The 23,458-nt window shown below is 45.2% G+C and overlaps 1 protein-coding gene across 9 annotated transcripts in view; it reads right to left on the reverse strand.

Annotated features, from left to right (window-relative positions):
• The window catches only part of LOC129514492 (formin-like protein 2), a 260,042-nt gene that overhangs the window by 68,278 nt on the left and 168,306 nt on the right, over nt 1–23,458 (reverse strand). For 5 of the 9 annotated variants that reach the window (XM_055333106.1, XM_055333109.1, XM_055333107.1 and 2 more), the window contains exons 5-7: nt 19,682–19,765; nt 16,691–16,843; nt 14,214–14,333 (exon numbers count right to left, since the gene is read on the reverse strand). In XM_055333106.1, coding sequence (XP_055189081.1) covers nt 14,214–14,333; nt 16,691–16,843; nt 19,682–19,765 — 357 coding nt within the window. The remainder of the gene's footprint in view (nt 1–14,213; nt 14,334–16,690; nt 16,844–19,681; nt 19,766–23,458) is intronic. The other 4 variants (XM_055333110.1, XM_055333114.1, XM_055333112.1 and 1 more) reach the window with 1 other exon arrangement.

The following is a 23,458-nucleotide window of genomic DNA, read 5'->3' on the forward strand; positions in this document are numbered from 1 at the left end:
CGCCCAGGGATCCCCGCAGTTTTCTTTTTAAATCTTCACTCTGTATCACTTACCAGAAAAATGAAGTGTTTTTTTTTTTATTATTTAATAGTAAATTTTGCCCCATATTTTGGAATTATTTTTCTAAAAGAATTTTCTCCCTTTAAGTAAATGCACCTGGAGAGAGATCACCAACTCTTGACCTCTGCAAATACAAAGTATCTGAAAATAATTTAGGGTAACGTTAAATCCCTTAGGCTTGATTTTAGGGACTGTGCATGTGCATTACTCTACACTTCAACACGCACATTTTGTGCATGTTTAATAGATTTAAATCTATTTAACTAGACATTAAGTTTATTTGCTTTAATGATCAACCGAGTAACATCACCTTTTTTTTAATTTTTGGATACTTTTAAATTCAGCTCCAATGTATTGGAGTACCCAAAAAACATGTCCCCGTGTAGCTGATTTGAATAGATCCTCTTAAGTTGACCTAAAATACCAACAAGAGTTAAGACTAACAATTTCCTGGATCCACTTAACTGTAACAAGGTTACCTGGACAAGGTGAGCAATCTAAAGTACCGTCCTCAATTAAGGAGCACACTTGTGTCGTGATGAGCACGGAGCGATGTACGGAAGGGCTGTACGTTATACTGTATACCTGACACTAACATTATACTGTGTTAACTGGAATTTAAATAAAAACTTCAAGTACTGGCTTCTGATGTTCTCTATCAGCCACAGGAAATCAACCTAAAACTTGTGCTTAAGCTCCAAAGTTGCTTTTATTAAGCATCTCCTATTTATGCTAAACCTTCTAAGTGTTAAGGAAAAATGAAAGGTAATGAAAGATGTTGCTTCTGCCTTTGAGGGCTCACCACTTAGTTTAGGAAGCAATAGAGAAGTATGTTGATAACCCCTGTATGAAACGTGCTCGGTGTGCATTAAACCCAGCCCCACCTTCCGCTGCATGCACGTCTCCATGTAGGATATAAGCTCAGCAGGACACACCCCTGCACAGGACAATATGGTACAGAGCTGACAAGTAGGAGGTCAACCCGAAGGAGGTCATTTTCTCCTGTAGGGGATCATACTCAAAATCCCTATAGAATCAATCTTTTCTCAATCAAGCCAGGTCTGACTGAGCTAACACAGACCTTTTCCGGGAAACGGTCTTTAGGCAAATGAAAGTTGTTTTTAAACAAGGTTCTAATTCAAGAAGTAAATCTAAAAAGAATGGACAAATTGTGGGGTGAGTCTCATAAAAGTGACATGATAATGAGCATCACTGAACACAAACTGCTACCAAGACGGATTTAAAACGTACCCATCTCTTGTGATCCTTGGAGTCACCATTTTGGTCTGTATTTCTAGTTTTCTACAGTGGATTTGTGTGACTTTCCAAACAGAGGGGGAAAAGCTGCATAAAAACAGCACTTGTGGATGGTCGAGAGAGCTAAGGTGTGATCACGATGCCTTTTCCACTTCAATCACCCTGGAGGATGTTTCCCCAACGGCCTCTCGGGTGGAAAGCGGGTGTCTCTACCTTCATAAAGCAGGGTTCACACTTCTATGGTGTAGGCTCAATTCCACCACAACACATGAAACAAAAGCACCCAGTATCATCAGAAAAACTGGACTTTGAAAAAAAAATCTTTTTCTCTGGTGCTGCGCATGTCCATGCGGACATCAAGAAGGCTGAGTACTAGGATTACCGGTTTGCACTGAGAGAGGACGACGGTGACCGGTGAGCCACGGGGCTCTACCACATGTACGTGTTACGCAGATTCCCTCAAGGTCAGGCTGGAAAATCACAGTCATCATCAGTCACCAATTAAAAACTCCAGGAGCTCAAGACCAGCCATCCCAAGCACACGCTGCAGGCACAGTCATGCCGACGCATGTAAATGAGGTCCAACACACCGCAGCTGAGACTGGCCTGCATCTGCTCCACGCCCCAGGCCCTTCGGGCCAGGCCACGTGCACCCTTCACGAGCGTGTCATCCTAGGTTAGCTCTCTGGACAGACCTGAGCTTTACGTGGGGTTCAGTGCGTGACTCCGCAGGAAGTGCGGGAGCTTCTGGGAATCTAGGGAACTGGCACATGTACCCTCGCAGAATTATGCGCAGTGAAACAACTGCTACGATCTTTCCTTCCTGAAATCATGATGAAACCTCGTAAAACAGAGGCTACCTGGGCCGAGCGTGTCTGGTTCACCGTGCTACTGTCCCCGAGAGGCAGCACTGGCTTCCCTGGTCTGGGACACCCGAGACAGCTGAGCCACTCCCGTCCCATGGGATTCTGATGGGTCCCAGCCTCCGTCAACAGCTCATGGGGATGTTCTCGTAACAGCAGCGTACAACTGGCTTCTTGGCTGGTTCTCAGTCTCACGGTGCATCACAGCTTAATGTGGGAGGGAGGCGGAAGACAGGCTTGGAAGGAACCTCATTTCCTTTAGGCCCAACCGCCGGCTGCCAGGCTGATGGTTTTTCACTGTGATTACGGAGCTGCTGGTTTTCCAGGCTTCTGTGGAACTGGGGGGGTGGCGGGGGGAGTCAGGGCAAGTGAACTGCCACAAAACCAGCTGTTCTTACACCAGGATTCACTTGTTTTTCCTAAATAAAAGCTCCCCAGATTGCTGCAAGACTAGCTAATTCCCAGAATTCTGAAAAAGTTGATTCTGACATATTTTGCCAGTTGCCTCATTGTTTTTATGGATGACAGCATTCAGAGAGTCCCTAACATCCAGATCAGACGCTTAGAGACCACTTTCTGCCCCAGAAAGTCCTTCTGAATATGTGTCAATGAGAGCAGGTCTAATGAGGTCCTGAAACAATCAGGCCTCTCTGGTGACTCAGGGCAGCTTCCTGGAGACACGAGGGTTGGAGGGAACACTCTCAGATTCCAGAGGAAAACACAAGGGGACAGACTATTTAGTGGAGGGATGGGAAACCAATGCCGGGACCACCAGAACATAGTCCCTAAATGTTGGCTGCCCTGAGAACCTTTCTTCTCGCCTTTGGGCACGCAGAGCTTTGGGGCTCTGGATGCCTGGATATAAGAGATGGTTTCCAGAAGGCAGAAAATAGCCCCGAGTCCAATTTTTGGAGCGCCTGCCATTTGTACAAAAAAAAAAAAAAAAAAGAGAGAGAGGGAGAGAGATGAATATTTAGGTTTTTTTTTTTTCCTGAGGTCTCAAGAATTTTAAGAAAATCCTGTCTTTTGAGAAGTCATTTTGACCAAAACCTTAGAAGGGAAACCAACACCACCAAATTTCCCAGACCTTCTTCATTAACTTTGAGAACTCTCCGCTATCCTGTCCAAAGCACTGAATTAAAACTAAAATGTTCCCCTAGCATTTGAAGAGGAGACACTGTCTTGGGGGAGCTGCCAATTGGAATTCAAAAAATTCTGTGACTATGGAAAAAAACCAGATCACAAAACGGACTCAAGATCAAAACAAAACATAAATGGCTCCAATCACTTGCATTAAATGTAGGCACGAGCAGTTATACGTACACGAAATAATAAAGAAGTCGTAAGTCAAAAGCTAGGATAACAGGCACACGAAGCTCAGCAATTTCTACAAATGCCTTTTAAGAACCCTATACAAAACATTTCCTGTTTAGTGCCACTGTGACAGGTGCCATCTGAGCCCCTGCTTCATGTGCGGCAACGAATGTGCTGCTGAGAAGCAGGTGGTGAATGGCTCGACCTGCACAGAAGTGGCAGCAGGTGCCGCCGGGAAAGGAGGTGTTTGTTTTAAAAGCCCTTCAGCAGAATGACGGATGAGTGAGCTCCAACCCGCCGACTTAGTCTAGCAAGAAATGACAAGGCAAGCAAAACCTGAAATTTTGCCTCCAGAAAAAAGACTGGCAAGCCTGGCAAAGGAAAGCCAGGGCAGCAGCTGCCTGGAATCTGCCTACTACAGATCAGACCCGAAGAAGTTCCCCTGCCAGGCACACGTTGGTAGCCTGAATCACACGTACTGTTGGTTAGATTCTGGTTAGACTCATGCTGTGCTGTCCTTAAACTGCTGCTCACTGCGAGAGGGTCAGAAATGAAGCTATAGTCATTAGGAACTAGCTCCTCCTGTTTAGGGATATGACAGACAAGTCAGACGACATCAAACTAAAAGGCTTTTGCATAGAAAGGAAATGGAGTAAAAGGTAACCTACAAGATAGAATAAAAATATTTGCAAAACATCAATATACAAAACCTCTAAGGAACCCCAGTACTCAACAGCAAAAGAAAAAAAAAAAAAACAAATAATCCAACTTAAAGAATAGGCAAAGGACTTGAACAGGCATTTCTCCAAAGACGACGTACAAATGACTGACAGTATCTACAAAGATGCTCAACATTACTAATCATCAGGGAAATGCAATCAAAACCACAATGTGACATTCACCTCACTGCTGTCAGGATGACTGATACCAAAAAACCCCACAAAACTACAACAACAAAAAAAACCAAGAGGTTCCAAGTGTTGGCAATGATGTGGAAAAACTAAAACCCTTGAGCGCTGTTGGGGGAGGGGGGATATAAGTTATACAGACACTATGGGAAAAAGGAGTTCCCCTCAAAAACAAAAATAGAACTACCATATGATCCAGCAACTTCACTTCCAGTATTTATCCAAAATAATTGAAATCAAAATCTCAAAGAGGCATCTGCACACCTGTACTCACTGCAGCATTATTTGTAACAGCCAAGATGCAAACACAATCCAAATGCCCATCAACAGATGAGAGGATAAGGAAAATGTGGTTAAAAGAAAAAATAATTATGTGACACGGCAGCGGTGGTAGCTGATGCTACTGTGTTAATCATGCTGCAATACATAAATTATTCAAATCAACAGGCTGTACATCTGAAAGTTCCACATTATACAATTAGAGCTCATAAAAATATTATATATTCACACACATAAAACACTAAGTCATGAAAGACAAAGCAAAGATGAGGAACTGTTCCAAGTTAAAGGACGCTACACAGACACAACTACTAAATGATCCTTGCATTGGATCCCGGACGGATAAAAATGAAAAAAAAAAAAAAAAGTAATGGAAGACAGTGGGATAACTGATGAAACAATCAGACTGGACTAAGAAAGTATCAATATTGAGACATTCTTATCTTGGTCACTGTGTCGTGGTTAATAAGAGTAGGTCTTTGTCTTAGGAAATCTACATTGGGATAATTAGGGGGGAAAAGGCACAATTCTGTAACCTGCTTTCAAAGGGTTAGAAAGGGTGTATGTTTACAAAAGCAAATGCATAAACAGAATAAACAAAATATTAATAATTTTTAAATCTGTATAAAGAGCATAAGAGGGATCACTGTACTCTTCTAATTTTTTCAAATTTTAAACAGTATCAAAATAAAAAGTGAGAGATCCCTGGGTGGTGCAGCGGTTTGGCGCCTGCCTTTGGCCCAGGGCGCGATCCTGGAGACCCGGGATCGAATCCCACATCGGGCTCCCTGCATGAAGCCTGCTTCTCCCTCTGCCTGTGTCTCTGCCTCTCTCTCTCTCTCTCTGTGACTATCATGAATAAATAAAATCTTTTAAAAAAATAAAAAAATAAAAAGTGAAAAGTAAATGTAAATATATCCAATGGAATATTAGTGGTTTAAAAAAAAAAAAAAAGAAAAGGAAATCCTGCAACGTGTACCAACAGGGATGACCCTTGAGGTGTCCTAAGTGAAATAAGTACAAACATATGAGCCTGTTTAAAGGTATCTAAAACAGTCCAACTTTTATTTTTATTTATTTTTTTTAAGATTTTATTTATTTATGAGAGACACAGAGAAAGGCAGAGACACAGGCAGAGGGAGAACTGGCTCCATGCAGGGAGCCCTACGTGGGACTCGACCCCAGGTCTCCAGGGTCACGTCCTGGGCTGAAGGCAGATGCTCAACCACCGAGCCACCCGGGCGTTCCCAGTCCAACCTTTAGAAGCCGGAACAGAACAGTGGTTGCCAGGGCTGAGTGGAGGGGGACACTGGAAATTGCTAGTCGATGGGTATAAAGTTTCAGTTACACAAGGTAAGTGCAAGAGATCTGCTGCACAACACTCTGCCTGAAGTTACCAGTACTGATTTGTGCACTTAAAAATCTGTTAGGAGGGTAAGATCTCATGTTAAGTGTTCTTAAGACCATAAAAAAATAAAAGGAGATGGGATGCCTGGGTGGTACAGCCGGTGAAGCGTCCGCCTCTTGATTTCAGCGCAGGTCACCTCAGGGTCCTGAGAGCGAGCCCCGTGTCCAGTTCCATGCTCAGCACAGAGTCTGCTTAAAACTCTCTCTCCCTCACCCTCTCCCTCTGCTCCCCCATCTCTAAAATAAACAAATCTTTTTAAAAATAAATAAAACAGGTATATTTTAAAAACATAGGTGATTAACATGAGAATGAAGGATACATAACGTGTCCATGATAATTCTGGAGGTACAGGAGAAAGGACACTACTTCGGAACAAAACCTAGATTGTCCAACGGTGGGTATGGGCAGGGATCTACGCCTGCAAAGCATCCAGCACTTGGTAAACACCAAGGGAAGCCGCTGCTCACCTGGTGATACCTTGAAATAAACCTGATGGGCAACCCATTGTTTTAACTACATATACTTGTTTCTGGACACTCAGACCTCCTCTTGTGGGTGGGCTGCGTGTATACAGGTCTGCCTCCCCCCATGACCCCGAACTATCCACAGACAACAAATTACTGTAGAAGCTTGAATGAGTGTTTCCTGGTCTGACCTAAACCAGACTTTCTCAGAGTCTGGCAAAAAAAATGTTTTTTTTTGAAAGTCTATAGACCATTCTTGCCAATATGTGTGAAGTCGGTAATATCGAAGCCCTAATGGCAACTGAAAAAGGGCACATTTTTTTCTCTTACAAACAGTATTTTCAGTCTATTCAGATATCAAGCTAATATCTACCTATAAATAAAACTCAGAAAAAAAATTAAAATAAATAAATAAATAAATAAAACTCAGTAATTAGAACTTCCTTAGAAGCGAAGGTGAGGGTTCAACTCAACTGTGATGCAATGCCAACTGGGTATGTCACACAATTTGGCATAATTTTATTAGTCTTTTATGGTTCCAAGGTCTGGGCTTAATATAACTTTACCAAGATTTGGGGTTTTAGGTTTCCTCTCTTACCCTTCAGACATGACATCACTTGGGCATATTTCTTCTATCAATTAAACTCATAAAATATATGATGCTGAGAAAAATGAAGCAAAAGCACTTTCTGATGGTCTCTGTAGCCAAAAGAAACAGAGCTCAAAGAGTTGAATCCAGACAGTTCGAAGTGGAGGTAAAGAGAGAAAGGGAAACAGAGGATAAGGAGGGCAGAGGGAGACACAGACAGAGACATACAAACCTCCTAAGGAACCTTTTTTATTAGTTACTGAAATTTTCCATTTATCTACATTTCCCATCACAGGACCAGCTAACAACTAGAACAGAACCTGTGAATCAAAAGATTTCCATATATGCTTTTTGAATGGAATAAGTGAACAAACAGGCTGCCAATTCATCGCATGAAGAGTCTGAACTTTCTGGTTTTTCACTGAATTCCCTTTGACAAAGGCATTTGCTACTGAATTGCTAATTAATCCATATATATCCCCGTGTGAGGCGTGTTCAAGGAAACCGCCTATCTCCTGTGACCTTTAAATAGAAATATTTCTATGTTTATCCCAAATCACCCTCTTTTCACAAGCCTTCAATAGATCTTTGCCAATGAGCTAAAATGACAATTCCTGGCCTGGCCTTCAAAGTATTACATAAACTGGCTCTAAACAGCTTCCAGCCAGACTCATCTATTCATTGTTTCCTAAACAAACCATGTGGTCTTACCACTGAGCCACGGCTCGCAACACCCGCCCCCACCCCCTCCACAGTCTATCCTGCAAGTCCTACTGCTCTTGCACATCCAGACCACGTCGTGAATCTTCCCTAGGTTTTACTGTTCACTCTAGGTTCTAAAGCTCCATACTTTGGTTTTGGTTATACTCATGACACTTAACAAAAGTCAGGGTGCAGGAGCACGCGCATGCACGCGTGCGCACACACACACACACACACATACACACACATATATTTTCTTTTTTCTTTTTCTTTTTAAGATTTTATTTATTCATGAGAAATAGAGAGAGAGAGAGGCAGAGACATAGGCAGAGGGAGAAGCAGGCTCCATGCAGTGAGCCTGACGTGGGATTTGATCCTGGGTCTCCAGGATCATGCCCTGGGCTGAAGGTAGGCACTTAACCACTGAGCCACCCAGGAATCCCACATGTATTTTCTCAATCAAGTCATAAAAACATTTGACATAGAAGTCAGAAGACTAATTACAAATTCTGGCTCTAAAAAAATAAAAAATAAAAATAAATAAATAAAAAAAAAACAAATTCTGGCTCTAGGACACCTGGGTGGCTCAGGGGTTGGGCACCTGCCTTCGGGACAGAGTCTGGCTCCCTGCATGGAGCCTGCTTCTCCCTCTGCCTGGGTCTCTGCCTCTCGCTCTGTGTCTCTCATGAATAAATAAATGAATCTTTAAAAAAAAATTCTGGCTCTATCACTAAGTATAGATAACTTCTCTGAGCCTTGGCTTTCTCGTCTGTAAAATGGGACTAATAATCCTTGAATACCTCCCAAAAGGTTTCATGAAGATGGGTCCTTTATCAGCCACGGACCATATACAAATAGTTTCTGCATCTTTCTGCAGCCCCAGCACATTAGCAAAGCACCCTTCACATACTGATAAGTCTTGTGGATAAAGGTCCTGGACCAGCTGTAGGAAGTTCCTGAGGCATCTTCGATTTTTCTCTCAATCCTATGTGGTTAGCATTGACCGACTACTCACTATTGAGCCAAGTTCTTTACAGAAATTAATGTAATCTCACAACAGGTGCATCCGGTCCCCGAGCCTTGTCTCTACCAACCAGAGGACTGTGAGCAGTACCCCGGCCAGACGACTTCCATATCTCAGCCTCTCTCAGTTGGTCTTCCATCGGAGAAAAGACCCGATGAAGAGGTGAAACAAGTGAAATCGGAGCTTCTCAGAGCGGGAAAGGTTTGACCCACCTGCCAGTGTGGTGCAACACAAGCTCTAATTAAAGCTGTCACCACTGTCACTAGCAGGGCCATTAAAACAAGCTCCTAGCTGAAAAGCCGAAATGTGTACATTCTTAACCCAAGTACATTTTTTCTCTTTTCTCAACTTGAAATAAACAAAAGCCGAAATGTGTACATTCTTAACCCAAGTATATTTTTTCTCTTTTCTCAACTTGAAATAAACAAAAGAATCTGAAACACAACAGCCCAGAACCTTCGGTTGTCTCTACTTAGAAAATGTGCTGAAGAGTAAAGCCGAAAGTCTGTCGTTGCAGATTATTTTTTTACAAAGTCTGCAAATTTAGAAAGCCTTTATTTTATAGATAATTACTGCATTTTCTGGAACCTCAGATCTTCAGGACAAAAGTCTGGTTAAGGGGTTAAGGGGTTTCTTCAACATTTCTCTTCCCTCAGAAATAATATTCAAGGGACACCTGGGGGGCTCAGCAGTTGAGCGTCTGCCTTCAGCCCAGGGTGTGACCCCAGGGTCCTGGGATCGAGTCCCGCGTCAGGCTCCCTGCAGGGAGCCTGCTTCTCCCTCTGCCTGTGTCTCTGACTCTGTCTCTCATGAATAAATAAATAAATAAAACATTTTTTAAAAAGAAATAATATTCAAATGCTGCCTATAATGACAGTCTCCTCATTCTTTCTTCTCCCACTCCTTTTCTCTTGCTTTTTGTTTTTACCTTTTTATCTTTTTTGTCTTTATTCTTTATTTTCCTTTTCTCTTTAAATTCAGTGGTAATGAAAATTTCAGTCAGTACCTGCCATCTAATCTGATGAACAGAGAGAACTCAAGTTTGAGAATAACTTTTAATCTATTTTTCTTCATAGTTTCTTCCTCCTTTAAGCTGGATTCTATGGAAATAGATTTTTCAGTATCTTCCCATACAGGAAGTTTGAGTTAAGAAGAAGGAACACATTAGAACAAAAATACAGATTACAACTCCCAATAACGAAGACCATTAAAGATCTGAGTTGATTTTGTATAACTTGGGGGCAGAAGAGGGAAGCGAACAGAGACTAGCGATCATTTTAGAAATTGCACACCTAATTTATACAAACTGGCAAATGATCAGAACTAAGTTCTCCTTGTTGTGAATCAAAATGAACAAAAATGCTTTAGCTTCTGACTGCACAATTCAGAGATTTTTTTTTAACCTCCTATTATAATGGTTCAAAGCTAAGAGGTTACATGACTTTCTTCCCCCAACAATTAAAATTCAAGGTAAAACGCTACTGTTGAAATAAAAGAACTTGAAGGGGCTTCCAAGAGCTCCACTCTTCTAGAATACCTCTTACTTTACGAGCAAACGTGTACAGAGTTATGTTCCCACATATCTGAATACGATCAGGAAAACTGCCGCGAACCCAAGTATCTATTGCAGTAAAGCCTCATTGACGGCATTTGGGTCAACAGCCCGCGAGGGACTTGGTCTGCAGGACGCAGGTAGCTCCTTGGAGAGAAGGGGCTTGGCACGGCGCCTTGCTGACAAGATGTATCCAACGAATCATGCCTGAGACCCCTCCAGATTCCAACTTGGCTGTCTCTACTAATGATTCTCTTTCTCTTCAATCATATAAAAAATGTTCTCTTTACCACTGTGACCACTGAGTCAATTCCAGAACATCTTACTTGGCCTTTGCTCTATGTCCTAGGTTGTCGGATACCCCCTGCATAGGTTCAAGTGTCAGCAATCTTCCTCCACTCAACATCCAGCACATTTGCCAGACTCTGCACACTTGAAAAGATCAACCACCTCATATGATTTCCAACTCCACTGCTGACCAAATGAAAACCAAACTCAAAAATGCAAGATTTTTTATAATGTGGCCTCTCCCTAACGGACTCATAGGTATATACTACATGTGTTTTATGTCTGTTCCAAAACATTATAAAAAAATTTTTTTTGAGAAAACCTCACTCATAATCTCCCCTTTGGTTAAAAAAAAAAAAAAAGACTGTTTTCTTTAACAACCTTCCCTTTGAATGCCATCCCATCTGCAAATAGGTGACAGTCAAATTGCATAAATACAGAACTTTTTGTCTTACTCTTGTCATTTGTTTAGGAAACACTTTTTCATGTTTGTTTTGTGATAGCTAGATCGATCAGCTACACCGACCAGCATGTTGATCAGGGTCTCTACGAGCTCCTCGGCATCTTTGCGTGAAGTAGAAAAAGGCTACTTCTTTTGAGAAGGATTAGCAAATGCTCCTCCTGCAGGGCACAACTCCCGTAAAGACATGTGCACACCCTGATGTGAAAACAGGCTTCTTACTGAAGGTGGAGAAAAAAAATCATCCTGTGCATAAGCAGGCAGGATAATATGGTTTAGAAGCTGGATTCGGGCCAGATCACTTCATATCCTCCCTCTCATACTTACTGGTTGATCCCAGGCAAGCTGCTTAACCACCAGAGACCTCAGTTTCTTTGCAGGGAGAAGAAACTTCTCCTATTTATTTCTCTTATAAAACCACCGTGAGCAGTAAATCACGGAAGGTCCTTAGAACGGTGCCTAGCACGGAGGTGACACTCAGCTTTTCTTCCCAATAAAAATTATATCAATGTTATCTACATCTTTGTGACTATTTTTAAATACTCTAAAAAAAATCAGTTCCATGAAAAAAAAATATGTATCAACAAGGATCTAAATTTGAAGTCTTCATCTCTTTGTATAAATTCACTAAAGATATAGGGGGTAAATGGAATGGTGACTATTCAGGAGATCTCATTCCTTTAACATAGTAAGCTCAGGAAAAACAGTGAAATTTGTTCTGGGAATCATAGGAATAAATACAGAAGTTAACATCTTAGAGGAAATGTGGATCCCGATTTCCTCAACACACTGGGGTCAGTTGGGGTGACCTACAAGGCCTTTCCAGCTTTGTTTGGATGTATAGGACCTAATCTCTCCATTAAATCACCCTCTGTCCCGTCACAAAGCTTCTGTTCTAGAAAAGACAGACTCTTCCCCTCTTTCCCAAACATGCCTCATCTTTGCTGTAAACTTTTGCTCATCTCCTGCTTCTTCACTTTACTTCCACCAGAAGCACTTTCCTCAGCCCGAACACCAGCTCTGGCCATCACCCAACGTCCCAGTTAAAATCTGACCCCTTCTTCCAGGCTCTTAGTGCTCCACGCATTTATTTATTTTTTTATATAAATTTATTTTTTATTGGTGTTCAATTTGTGAACATATAGAATAACACCCAGTGCTCATCCCATCAAGTGCCCCCCTCAGTGCCCGTCACCCAGTCACCCCCACCCCCCGCCCTCCTCCCCTTCCCCCACCCCTAGTTCGTTTCCCAGAGTTAGGAGTCTTTATGGTCTGTCTCCCTTTCTGATATCCCACTCATCTTTTCTCCTTTCCCCTTTATTCCCTTTCACTATTTTTTACATTCCCCAAATGAATGAGACCATATAATGTGTGTCCTTCTCCGACTGACTTATTTCATTCAGCATCATCCCTCCAGGTCCATCCATGTCGAAGCAAAAGGTGGGTATTTGTCATTTCTAATGGCTGAGGAATATTCCACGCATTTCTTTAAAAACTCAAAACATGGGGTACGTGGGGAGCTCAGTTGGTTAAGTATCTGCCTTTGGCTCGGGTCATGATCACAGGGTCCTGGGATCGAGCCCTGCATCAGGCTCTCGGCTCCTCAGGGAGCCTGTTTCTCCCTCTCCCTCTGCCACCCCCTCCGCCCTCCCAGCTTGTGGTCCTGCTCAGGCTCGCTCTCTCTCAAATGAATAAATAAAAACTCTTAAAAAACTCAAAACATTTATTTACTGTCTGTGCCACTCCTTATTTAAGTCTAATGGCATTAAACGTTCTTAAAAATTACTTTCTCTTACACCTGAATTAATACAACCTTTGTCTTCAAAAACCTAGCATCACACATGTGCATATAGAGCATCACTTATTGTAGCTAGACCTACAGCCACATCAACAGAAATCTTACCTGAAGGACCACCCTGCTCTAGGCTTACAAGGCAGCACAATCCCAGTCCTCTGCATCCACATCAACATTTTTACCACTGGCCAAGCAGACAAATTCATGGTAACACAGAATGTAATAGCTAATATAACTAAAGGTCAATGTCCTGCCCTAAAATTTTTAATCATCCATTTTAAATAAACAATAAAGTCTGAGGATAAAGAGGAGAATGTGCATCAATGTTAAAATTTTGTTTAAGGGGATCCCTGGGTGGCGCAGCGGTTTGGCGCTTGCTTTTGGCCCAGGGCGTGATCCTGGAGACCCGGGATCGAATCCCACGTCAGGCTCCTGGTGCATGGAGCCTGCTTCTCCCTCTGCCTGTGTCTCTGCCTCTCTCTCTCTCTCTCTCTCTCTCTCTCTATGACTATCATAAATAAATAATAATAAAAAAGAATTTAAAAAAAATAAATAAATAAAATTTTGTTTAAAAACACTGTTTTTGGGGTGCCTGGGTGGCTCAGCGGTTTGGTGCCTGCCTTTGGCCCAGAGCATGATCCTGGAGTCCCAGGATCGAGTCCCACGTTGGGCTCCCTGCCTGGAGCCTGCTTCTCCCTCTGCCTGTGCCTCTGCCTCTCTCTGTGTCTCTCATGAATAAATAAAATCTTTAAAAAAATAAAATAAAATAAAAACACTGGTTTTCTTTGTCATTAATAAACATTTGTAAAGTGTTTTAGATTTCTTGAAATCTCATTTCCTTTTCTAAGTTTAATACTTTTTTGCCAGGTGATAGAGGACAAGACTATGGAATCTATGTTATTATCTGGAGATTAAGATGAGGAAACTAAAAATCTGCATTTGGATACGGAAGACATATTCCCATCAAACAAAGCTACCGAGTAAGCTACAGAACACGAATTAATACCCTTGTATTGTTTCCCACAAAACTGTAACATTAAGACCATACACCTTCAAGGGTCAGATTCTTAAACTGAGGAATCATAATATGATAACAGAGTGCATCCAAGCGTAAAAGGCAGTGGGCTTTACTCCAGTACAGGGTGATGGTAAGCCATGACGTTATCATATTATAACATGGGGAGCAGTCCTGATGCCCTGCCACCATGCACTACGAGCTCTCGTGGGTGTCATGTGCGCCCGTGACTTACGAGATTTTCCGGTTTGAAGCCTCATCGCCAGTGTGTAAACTGAAGCTGCTCCAGAGGCAACAGGGGGAGAAGCAGCCCTGGTGGCATTTGAACTGAAGATACTCAGGCAGAGAAACCAATCTGGTGGCAGCGTAAGAAATGAATGGAACCGGAGCAAGAGAAGACAGTAGGACGGGAGAGAACAAAGTAGAGGAAGAGAAGACAATCAGAACGGAGATGACGGGATGAAAATGAAAAAGGACGATGCAAAGAAAGCCAGAAAGTGAAGGAAGTGTGGGGAGCAAAGCAAGGGGAGAGGAGGTGGAGGAGGAAGAGAAAAAAAATGTAAACAATCTTTGAGTTTATGAAAAGCAACATGTACCATATGCCTGTACTTCGGATTGCTGTTTTTTTTGTTTTAAAGTCACAGATGCTATCGAATAACCCAAGGAAGAGTCAGAATCCAGGCACAAATCCATGCGCTGGAATATCACTGATCTGCACTGTTAAGCTTCAGGCCAAGAAGAGGCATGAAAGCTACTGCTGCGTTGATTTTCTGGAGTTCCTAGAGCCCGTGAAGGAAGAGTCAAAGGAAATCCCAATGTTCTGTTCCTCCAGAAGAATGTGATGTTGGTTCCTTGGCTGGTCATCTTCTGGCACATCTGCTAGGTTCTGAGTCTCTTAGAATAGCATTTCCATCATGTCTCTCTCTACATGTTTGGTCTATTTTTCCAATTTAGAATGAATTCTAGCAAGGTCTACCTTGAGCCAACTGTCGAGCAAGTGACGCTGGACACGGATGTCCCTCCCTGGACCACGCCTTCTAGGGTTCAGTCTTCCCTGAATCAAAAAATTCCCAGATTGTATTGCCTCCTTCATTCTTCCACAAACAACGTGATCTCAATGAACAGTCTTCCGTAGTTCAAAATTAGGCATAATGAATTATTAAAGAGAAAAATGAATCCTTATTAAGGTTTCGGCTGGCCCATATGTGATACATTCCAGGTAAGAAATGGTAAAAAAAAAAAAAAAAAAAAAATTAAAATGCGCTTTGTCAATTAAATTCCTTGCACATAATTATATCTATACTAACGGTAAGAGTTTCCATTCGCGTATGAAGGTCATTAGGGAATTCTTCGGGCACGAATGCCCTTTCTTCAACTTCCAAATCAGCCTTGTCCACATGTGAAGTTGATGCAGACTAGCAAGTCCTATAGCTCTTGGCCTGTTGCAAATACCACGAGATGGAATGAAACACTGCTCTTCATTATTACGAAACCATTCAAAACCCATTAATATTCCTGGCATTTCCAAACACGGAAAATCTGAAAGGTTGATTGGAAGCATCATATTCAAATGTCAAACCCTTCATCAAAACTGAACTTCATTATCGAGGTATTAACTTTCTTTGACCAGAACCCAAGTTAAAGGGACAAGAGGTTATTAAAAGACTAATCACATTTAAAGTCTGAAAGCCACATTTTCAGTGATTTGCAACTTGACACATGGACCCTACTACCAATGACCCAGTACCCATGGGGATCTCCAACACTGACAGGAGCAGCATCCACTTGCCAGCTCAAGCCTGAAATAAGGGACATAAAGTTCTCAAGCTGCAAAGAATAAGCAACAGTGGGGAAGGAGGGGCTTCTTGATAAAAATTTTATTAGACGATTTATGAACTTGCTCTGGATGCCACCTCTATCTTGATAGGCCGAAGTCCTGATTTACCCATCCATAGATCTTCACGCTAAGTTCAGTGCCTGGCAAATTACAGAAGCTCAAAAAATATTTTCCAGTGAATGAATGATTGTAGGTAAGAGTGAATCGACCATCTCAGTGGTAGCACACCTGTGAGGCATACAGGCAGGCGGCACCAGCCTTCATTAGCGCAGTGGCATTTTAGCCATGAATGACTAGAGAGGGCATCCTTAGGGGGACACAAGAAGTCGGCAACTGAGCACACCTAACCAAAGGAACACTGCCCTAAAAAGCATTTATTTAATAAAAACAATCACTACAGCATTTTGCACATACACCTAGGGACAAGGCCCACAGAACACACTCCTGAACTACCACTGGATGAAGGGAGAGGAGAAGACTATGAATAGTCAACAGGGAATTCTCAAGATCCTCAAATCTCAAGAGGTGCTGACCCTCCCCGGAAAACGGAGCCTAAATCACGAAGTCAGCATTTCCCTGCTTTCGAAAAATTATCTGTGCAGGAGACCACTGCATTCTCGCCTTTGGTAGAATTTTCCTTCTGTGCCTAATGAAGTTGTGGTGTTTCCTGAAAACTATTTAAAGCTGCAGAGTGTTGCCCAAGTGATGATCCCATGAACCCCTGAAGAAACTTCCATGGGCATCACTGGAGACGCAAGCGCCGTTGGAGAGATTCAGCGTAGGCAGCCCAGGATCACCCACAGAGCAAGGCCCCCTGCTGCCCCGCATCCCCTACACACCCTACACACCCGCCTCCCCTGAGTCAGGGAACTCACCGCAGCGCAGAGTGTCTTCCTGAGCGGGATACGCTGTTACCCACGGGGGACGGCAGGTTGCTCCCTCTGTGCAGATCCTCGATGGACCTACTCCACGGCTTTGATTTGTCCACCGAGCTCTCCACAGTGCTTTCCACACTTTCAAAATCAAAACTAAAACGAAAGAGAAATGCCGCTGAAGACTTAAAAGCTCCCAGTCCCGCAAACACATGGATGTGCAATGACGTGCTCCTTCCTGTCCACCCTACCGTGGGTGGTCTCTGCAAACAGGGAGCCCCGAAAGGGCAACCCCAAAGGACTCCCACGGACTCGGTGTTAGCTTTGAAAATACAAAACGACAAATACCAGGCAAAGCAAAAGAATAGTTGAACAAGGGGAAAAAATAAACAGCAACGTGTTACGTGTATCTTACTACAAGGCCTACTAAGTCGCCAACTGCTGACACTGCCATGGTGGAAGGGGAAGGAAAGAGCTTACAGCTGTCTTCATTTTGCTTTAACAAGTCAATATGTAGGCTTCTACTAATTTATTCCTACACATCAATTTTCACCGAGGATTTTCTCCTAGTGTGTTGGCAAGCGTGCTTTTCCAACCATATGTGATACATTACTTGCAAAGTTATGGATTTTGCTTTGATTTTGGAATCTCTTCCCAATGTGCTGCACTTTAAAGCAGGGCTGGTGTTTCTCTGACATTTTTTGAGGTTATTACTCATGATGACCATGTTAGAATAAATGGCAAGTTGCTCATTCTTGTAATTTTAGGAACAAGATTTTTAAACAGCCAGGCCTTTGTATTCTATGCATTTTCCCAGAGACAGTAGCTCTGCTTTCTCAAAAAGAAAAAAGTAGTTTATCAATTGTTTCTACCTCTAGTTCTGCCCAGAAACACCTGATTAGACAGATAATAAACAAAAGGCAGCTACAACTATCACCATACGGGAGATCCAGGTGGCTATTGGGTGGCTCTCGCAGAGGAGACCCTAACGATACATCTTGGAAATAGAGGGTATGACTTTGTGTAAGGGTAGCATCACCAAAATAAAATGTTTTGCTAGAACCGTCATCTGTAAGCCAGGCAGCGCCATCCTACTAAGTACTAACCCAGGGGGCAGCCCCTAATGGGTGGTCAGTGAATGGGTCTGGCAATTGTGTCCCGGCCAGCCTACTGGCTCCGCGGCCTGCGCCTGCGCGGGGAAGTGCCCCAAGCCAATGATCAGTAAGGGGTTTTTAACCCGTTCATTTCAAGAAAGAACATGAATTAGGCGCTCTGCATGATTTATCTAAATAAAGCAAAACAAAACTGAAACTAATAAGCGGAGAACGTAAAGGTAATGCTTTAAGAAAAATAAAAAATAAAGGAGTAGAGTGGGAAACCAAAGCTCTGGTGTTCTGATCGGCTGCTGGCTCGCTCTCACGCGGCGCCTCCCCTCCCCACGGTCTCAGGTGCGGACACGGGTGGGAACCACGCACACGGGCTCCCGGACTCCCCGGTGATGCAGGTAAAAGGCTAATCGTGGCCAACGTTCCCTACACAGCAAGCCCGAGCCGTCCTTCCCCAGCCGGAGCTCCTCAGCTTCTCCAGGTCCTAAGCTCCGCAGCGGGTCCAGGGTCCCATCACTGCACTTGGTGGGGAGCACGGAGGGCACGGAGGGGGGCGGTTCCTGACACACCAGACACAGATTAGAAACGACTTTTGGAAGAATATGCCGTGAACACCAGGACGGTCTCAGAGGACCATCTATTAGAAAGAGGACTTGTCCGTGGGTGTCGTACTCTAACCCGTGTCAGATTCGGGAGTGAGCAAACCTGGACCGCCCAGGCCAGGCCAGTGTGTTAGACCTCCGGTTTGCATGTCCACAGGGAGGAGCCAGGGAGTGCCGAGGCCAACATCTGCTCAGGTCCCGGAGCTTCCTTGGGGTGATGCAACACCAAAACACGTTCCGGCCTGTTGGGAGCATCCAAGACGGAGAGAGCCACCCCCTGGCCAACACGTCTTCCGGGCAAATTAAAAATGCGGTATCACTTCCTCAGTCTGTGTGTGCGTGTGCGTGAGGGAGGGCGTATCTGGATACTACATGTTCTCTGACTAAAGGAAATGTGGAGAAGAGACTGTCTCATCCAAAGGTACAGTCTTCATGTCTGTTGTAAACCCTTCCAGATGCCTAGCAAATGGGAAAAGGTTACAAATTCACAAAACACAAGGTTAAGTAAATTGATTTTCCTTCCTGGCCCGCTGCAACTTTTCCCCCTTCGCCTTAGGAAGGGCAAGGCCCCTCAACACAGACACACAGAAGGCAAAATAAAGGGAAGCCGGCAGTGTGCTCCCCCCACCCGCGCCGCCGCATCCGGTACATCTGCCCCCGTCCCCCCTGCACTCAGCAGCACATGCGGGCACACACATGCACAGACGGGTGCATACACAAGAAGAAAAAGCTCTGAGCTCTGTACGTCTCGCCGTTTCCGCTCATGGGGCGGCATCAGCCTTCAGTGCCGCGAGGGCCTTCCACAGGCGGCGGACAGAAGGGCGGCGAGCGCCCCTCCCCAGATAAGGGCTCCGCCGGGGCTTTTTCTCCCCTGTTTTACTTCTGCCTTAAAAGCATTTCTAGGGCAGCCCGGGGGGGCTCAGCGGTTTAGCGCCTTCGGCCCAGGGCGTGACCCTGGAGACTCGAGATCGAGGCCCGCGTCGGGCTGCATGGAGCCCGCTCTTCCCTCTGCCTCTCTCTCCCTCTCTGTGTCTCTCATGAATAAATAAATAAAATATTAAAAAATAATAATAAATAGAACAGATTTTCCCACCTTAAAAAAAAAAAAAAAGCATTTCTTAAAGCGATTGTGTGATTTGCCCTCAGCTACTGGGGTGGAAGCCAGCCCCCCAGCCCGAGCACGTCTGCCCGGGGTCCGCCCTCCTTGCACGCAGAACCGAGCTGCTCCCTGGCACCTTCCGTGACCACGTGGATATTCAGAAGCCGACAGGCCAGGTCTTACTTACGTCACCGCGTACTGTGCAAACGAGAGATACTCCACCAGAACGTCAAGACCTCTGTTTTCCTCATTCAGAAACTCTCTGACCCATCTGTGAAAAAATAAAGACGATTGTTACAGAGGCTCATAGCACACTCGCCCGGGAGCCCAGTGCACGCTGCTGCTGCTCCTCCCGGTGCGTGGACGTGATGCAGGAAGGCCCCGACTCCATGGCACCTGGTGGAAACTTCCCCAGACAGCAAACTAGAGCAGCCACAGCAGGTCAGGGCACCCGGGTGGTGCGGCAGATACGCGTCTGACTTGGTCCCGGCTCATGTCCTGATCCCAGGGTCCTGGGGAGGAGCCGGGGTCCAGCTCTGCGTCAGTGGGGTGTCTGCTCCAGGACCCTCTCTCCCTCTGCCCCCCCCACACTGTCTAAATCAGATACTAACACAACAACCATAACAAACCCCACAGCATTTCAATGTGCAAGAAGGGGGGGCAAAAGGTACCACGCACCTCCCTTGCGTTCTGTCCTCAGGAGACTCCAGCTAACCTGCACAGAGCATCCTAAAGGAGCAACCTGTTACATGTTCATTTTCCACCACTGACCCCCAGCCTGGTGGCTAAAGAGGCCCAGACTGCGCAGAGAATGTGGGAGGCTGGGGACGTGACGCCATAAGCCCCGAAATCCAGGCAGGATTCCAAATCCACATCCAACCCTTTCCCGGCGTACTAAAGCCACAGAAAACACACTACCAGCCAACGAGAACCAGCGTTTAGGGGCTCCTGGAAATTCAATAGGGATAATGATTTGCTTAATTTTTTCCATGGATGTTAAAACCTCTTAAAAATTTGCAGGCACCGCAGACCATCAGCAAAGCCAAGACATGACATACCATGTGCTTGTTACCCTTTTTAAAATTTCATCTTAAGCAGCATCACCTCGCGTTTGCGTGGTGGCCATGAGTGCGCTTCATACAGAATTTCTACTCCTTTTCCTCTGCAAGACTTCATAATGACTCCTAAAGATGAAGCAGAGTGGTCCTACGACCTTCAGGTATGGAAGATCAACACCCGTCACCCGCCCCCCTTCCAGGTTTCCCCCAGGGCAATCCTCTTCAAAGAACCTAGGTACCTGATTAAACCTTCTCGAGGATCAAACCTCCAACAGGTAATAAGTAAAAAGTTCTGCTACCGTCACAGAAATGGAACTTGAGGTACATCAGCCCAGTGCACCCCAAAACTAGCTGCCTTCCTCCAAAAGCACCAAGCAAAACCAGGCTCCACCGCGCGGGACAGCTACTCTGGAAGCCAATTTTGTAAGCTGGAGGACAACAGTAGGACGATCCCTTAAAACCTTGGTCTTAAAGGAAGAAAAAGACCTGGTGGCCGTAGGATGCCTGTTTTAGAATCCTGCTTGGGGCTCTTTCTTCTTTGGGGGCTCTTTCTCTTCTTTTTTTATTATTTTTATTTTTATTTTTTAAGATTTTATTTATTTATTCGTGACAGTCTCTCTCTCTCTCTCTCTCTTCTTCTTTTTTAATCATCTCGGCAGGTAGTCCCCTAGTCCCTGCAGGCAGCAAGGCAGGAGCCCTGGAGAGCTCATCCCTGATTTTCCCCCAAGTGCCTCAGGCAGGTCATCATAAACTATGCACCAAACACAGCCACAGGGAAGCAAATAACATTTAATTTAAGAGAGACCCAGAGGGCAAGTAAAAGAGCATCACTTGTAAGAATGGACGGCAACCAGGGGCGCGGCGCTGGTTCTGCTGAAGCTTCTTCCCTTCAGAACCACCACGTGCACCACCATTTCCTGGCATGGGGTATTTGCAGTTCATTATCTTCACTGCTCTATGTAACTAGATTTCATGAGACATTGGACATCTTTAAGTGCTAATAATTAGAAGCCTAGAAATAGTAAAAAAAAAAAATCAATAAATTTTCTTTCTATAAAGAAAGGCTGGTGCTCACTAGGGAAATTCACAGACTAGCTGCTCTGCAGGGGCTGCCTCTGGGCTTCTGTGCAGCTTCTTCATCCGCGGGCCCCGGGCTCCAGCTGCAGGGAACGTGGCCCTCGGGCAGGGGTGCAGCAGGACCCCAGGCTGCGCTGGACGTCTTCATTCTAGAACGAAAGTCGCCCTGCACTCCAGATTCCTCAGAGCAGTCTCAGTTGCACATTTTCTACCTCAATGGCTCATAAAAATACTCCAGTGCAGGAGTGGACAGCCACCACCGCCGCCGCAGCGCCTTCTGGTTGCTTCTCCAGATGCACAGCCTCTAAACGGCAGAGATGGTCCGGGACACGAGTGGACCTGTCACTGTCCCAATCACCAGCGCCTCCCGCTCAGGGAGTTTAGCCGCAAAGTAGATAGGAGGCAAATGACAAACAGATACGAAAATTTAAAAGAAAAAAAATTTTTAAAAAATTAAAAAGGGGAGATCCCTGGGTAGCTCAGCAGTTTAGCGCCTGCCTTTGGCCCAGGGTGCAATCCTGGAGCCCCGGGATCGAGTCCCACGTCAGGCTCCCAGCATGGAGCCTGCTTCTCCCTCTTCCTGTGTCTCTGCCTTTCTCTATCATGAATAAATAAATAAATCTTTAAAAACAAACAAATAGAAAATTTAAAAGAGAGAGAGAGAGGAGGGAAAGAGCCAACCACAGCCAGAGGCACAATTCTCTTGACCTAAAACACTAATATGCATAGACTTTGATTTAAGGATAAGGACTATTATTAGATTTTCTTCAATTCAGTGCCATTCCCTCACTCCCACTTGTTGACATTGAGTGTAAATGCCTTAGAAACAATTTTCTTTTGCTATTTTCTTAATGATGTTATTTATTGCAGAGAGAGAGAACATGAGTAGGGGGAGGGCAGAGGGAGAGGGAGCAGCCGACTCCCCCTGAGCAGGGAGCCCGACTCGGGGCTCGACCCCAGGACCCTGAGATCGTGATGTGAGCCAAAGGTCGACCTTAACCCGCTGGACCCCCAGGTGCCCCTGAAAGACGAATTTTCAGAGCCAAGAGCAGACACCCTGCACAGTTGCTAACGGGTCGGCTGGAGCGGAACTCGGCTTCTCGGAGAGGTGCAGTTTCACAGGCTCACCTCTTTTCCAGGCCGCGAGATCTTCCCTGGGCTTTGACGGGGCCCACACACACCCCTGGGTGACTTAGGAGACAAGGAGATAAAAGCCCACCACGGGGGACTACACCCACCGCCCATTTAACACCTCACTGTTCTGACCTAGAAAATGAAGTGTCCAGGGGTCTTTGTGGCTCCACATCTCTAGGATCAAACACAGCAGACCCCAGACCACAAGGCAGAGGGATGAGGCGGGATTCCCCGTGCGGCTCTGGTGCCGGAGGGGTGTCCCCAACACCGGGCGTCAGCAGCAGTGGCCGGAGCCCCGGGGCAAGCAGGCCGCCCCCTGTCCCCCGACTGGCGCACAGCACCGGGGCCCGAGCCCTCGCGCGGGGTCAGCCGGTTACTTCCATGAGACCCTCGGTGAGCAGCGGCCTCCACGGCCGGCCGCACCGGCGACACCAAGCACTGCTGCCAGGCCCAGCGGGGCCCCGCCCCCCGTGTCCTTGCCCGCCATGTCCTCGCCCCCGCCCCCGCCGTGTCCTCCCCCGCGTGTCCTCGCCCCCTCCCCCATGTCCTCGCCCCCCTTGTCCTCAGCCACTGTGTCCTCATTGCACTGCAAAGGCGCCGAGGGCTGGGCCCGCAACGGGGCTCAGCAAGCAGCAGAAACTGCATTTTATTAAGGCTCGTCCCTTGAGTTTCCCTTTTTCTGATTTTCCCTGAGG

This window comes from Nyctereutes procyonoides, unplaced genomic scaffold (assembly GCF_905146905.1).
Source record: "Nyctereutes procyonoides isolate TBG_1078 unplaced genomic scaffold, NYPRO_anot_genome, whole genome shotgun sequence".
Taxonomy (NCBI): domain Eukaryota; kingdom Metazoa; phylum Chordata; class Mammalia; order Carnivora; family Canidae; genus Nyctereutes; species Nyctereutes procyonoides.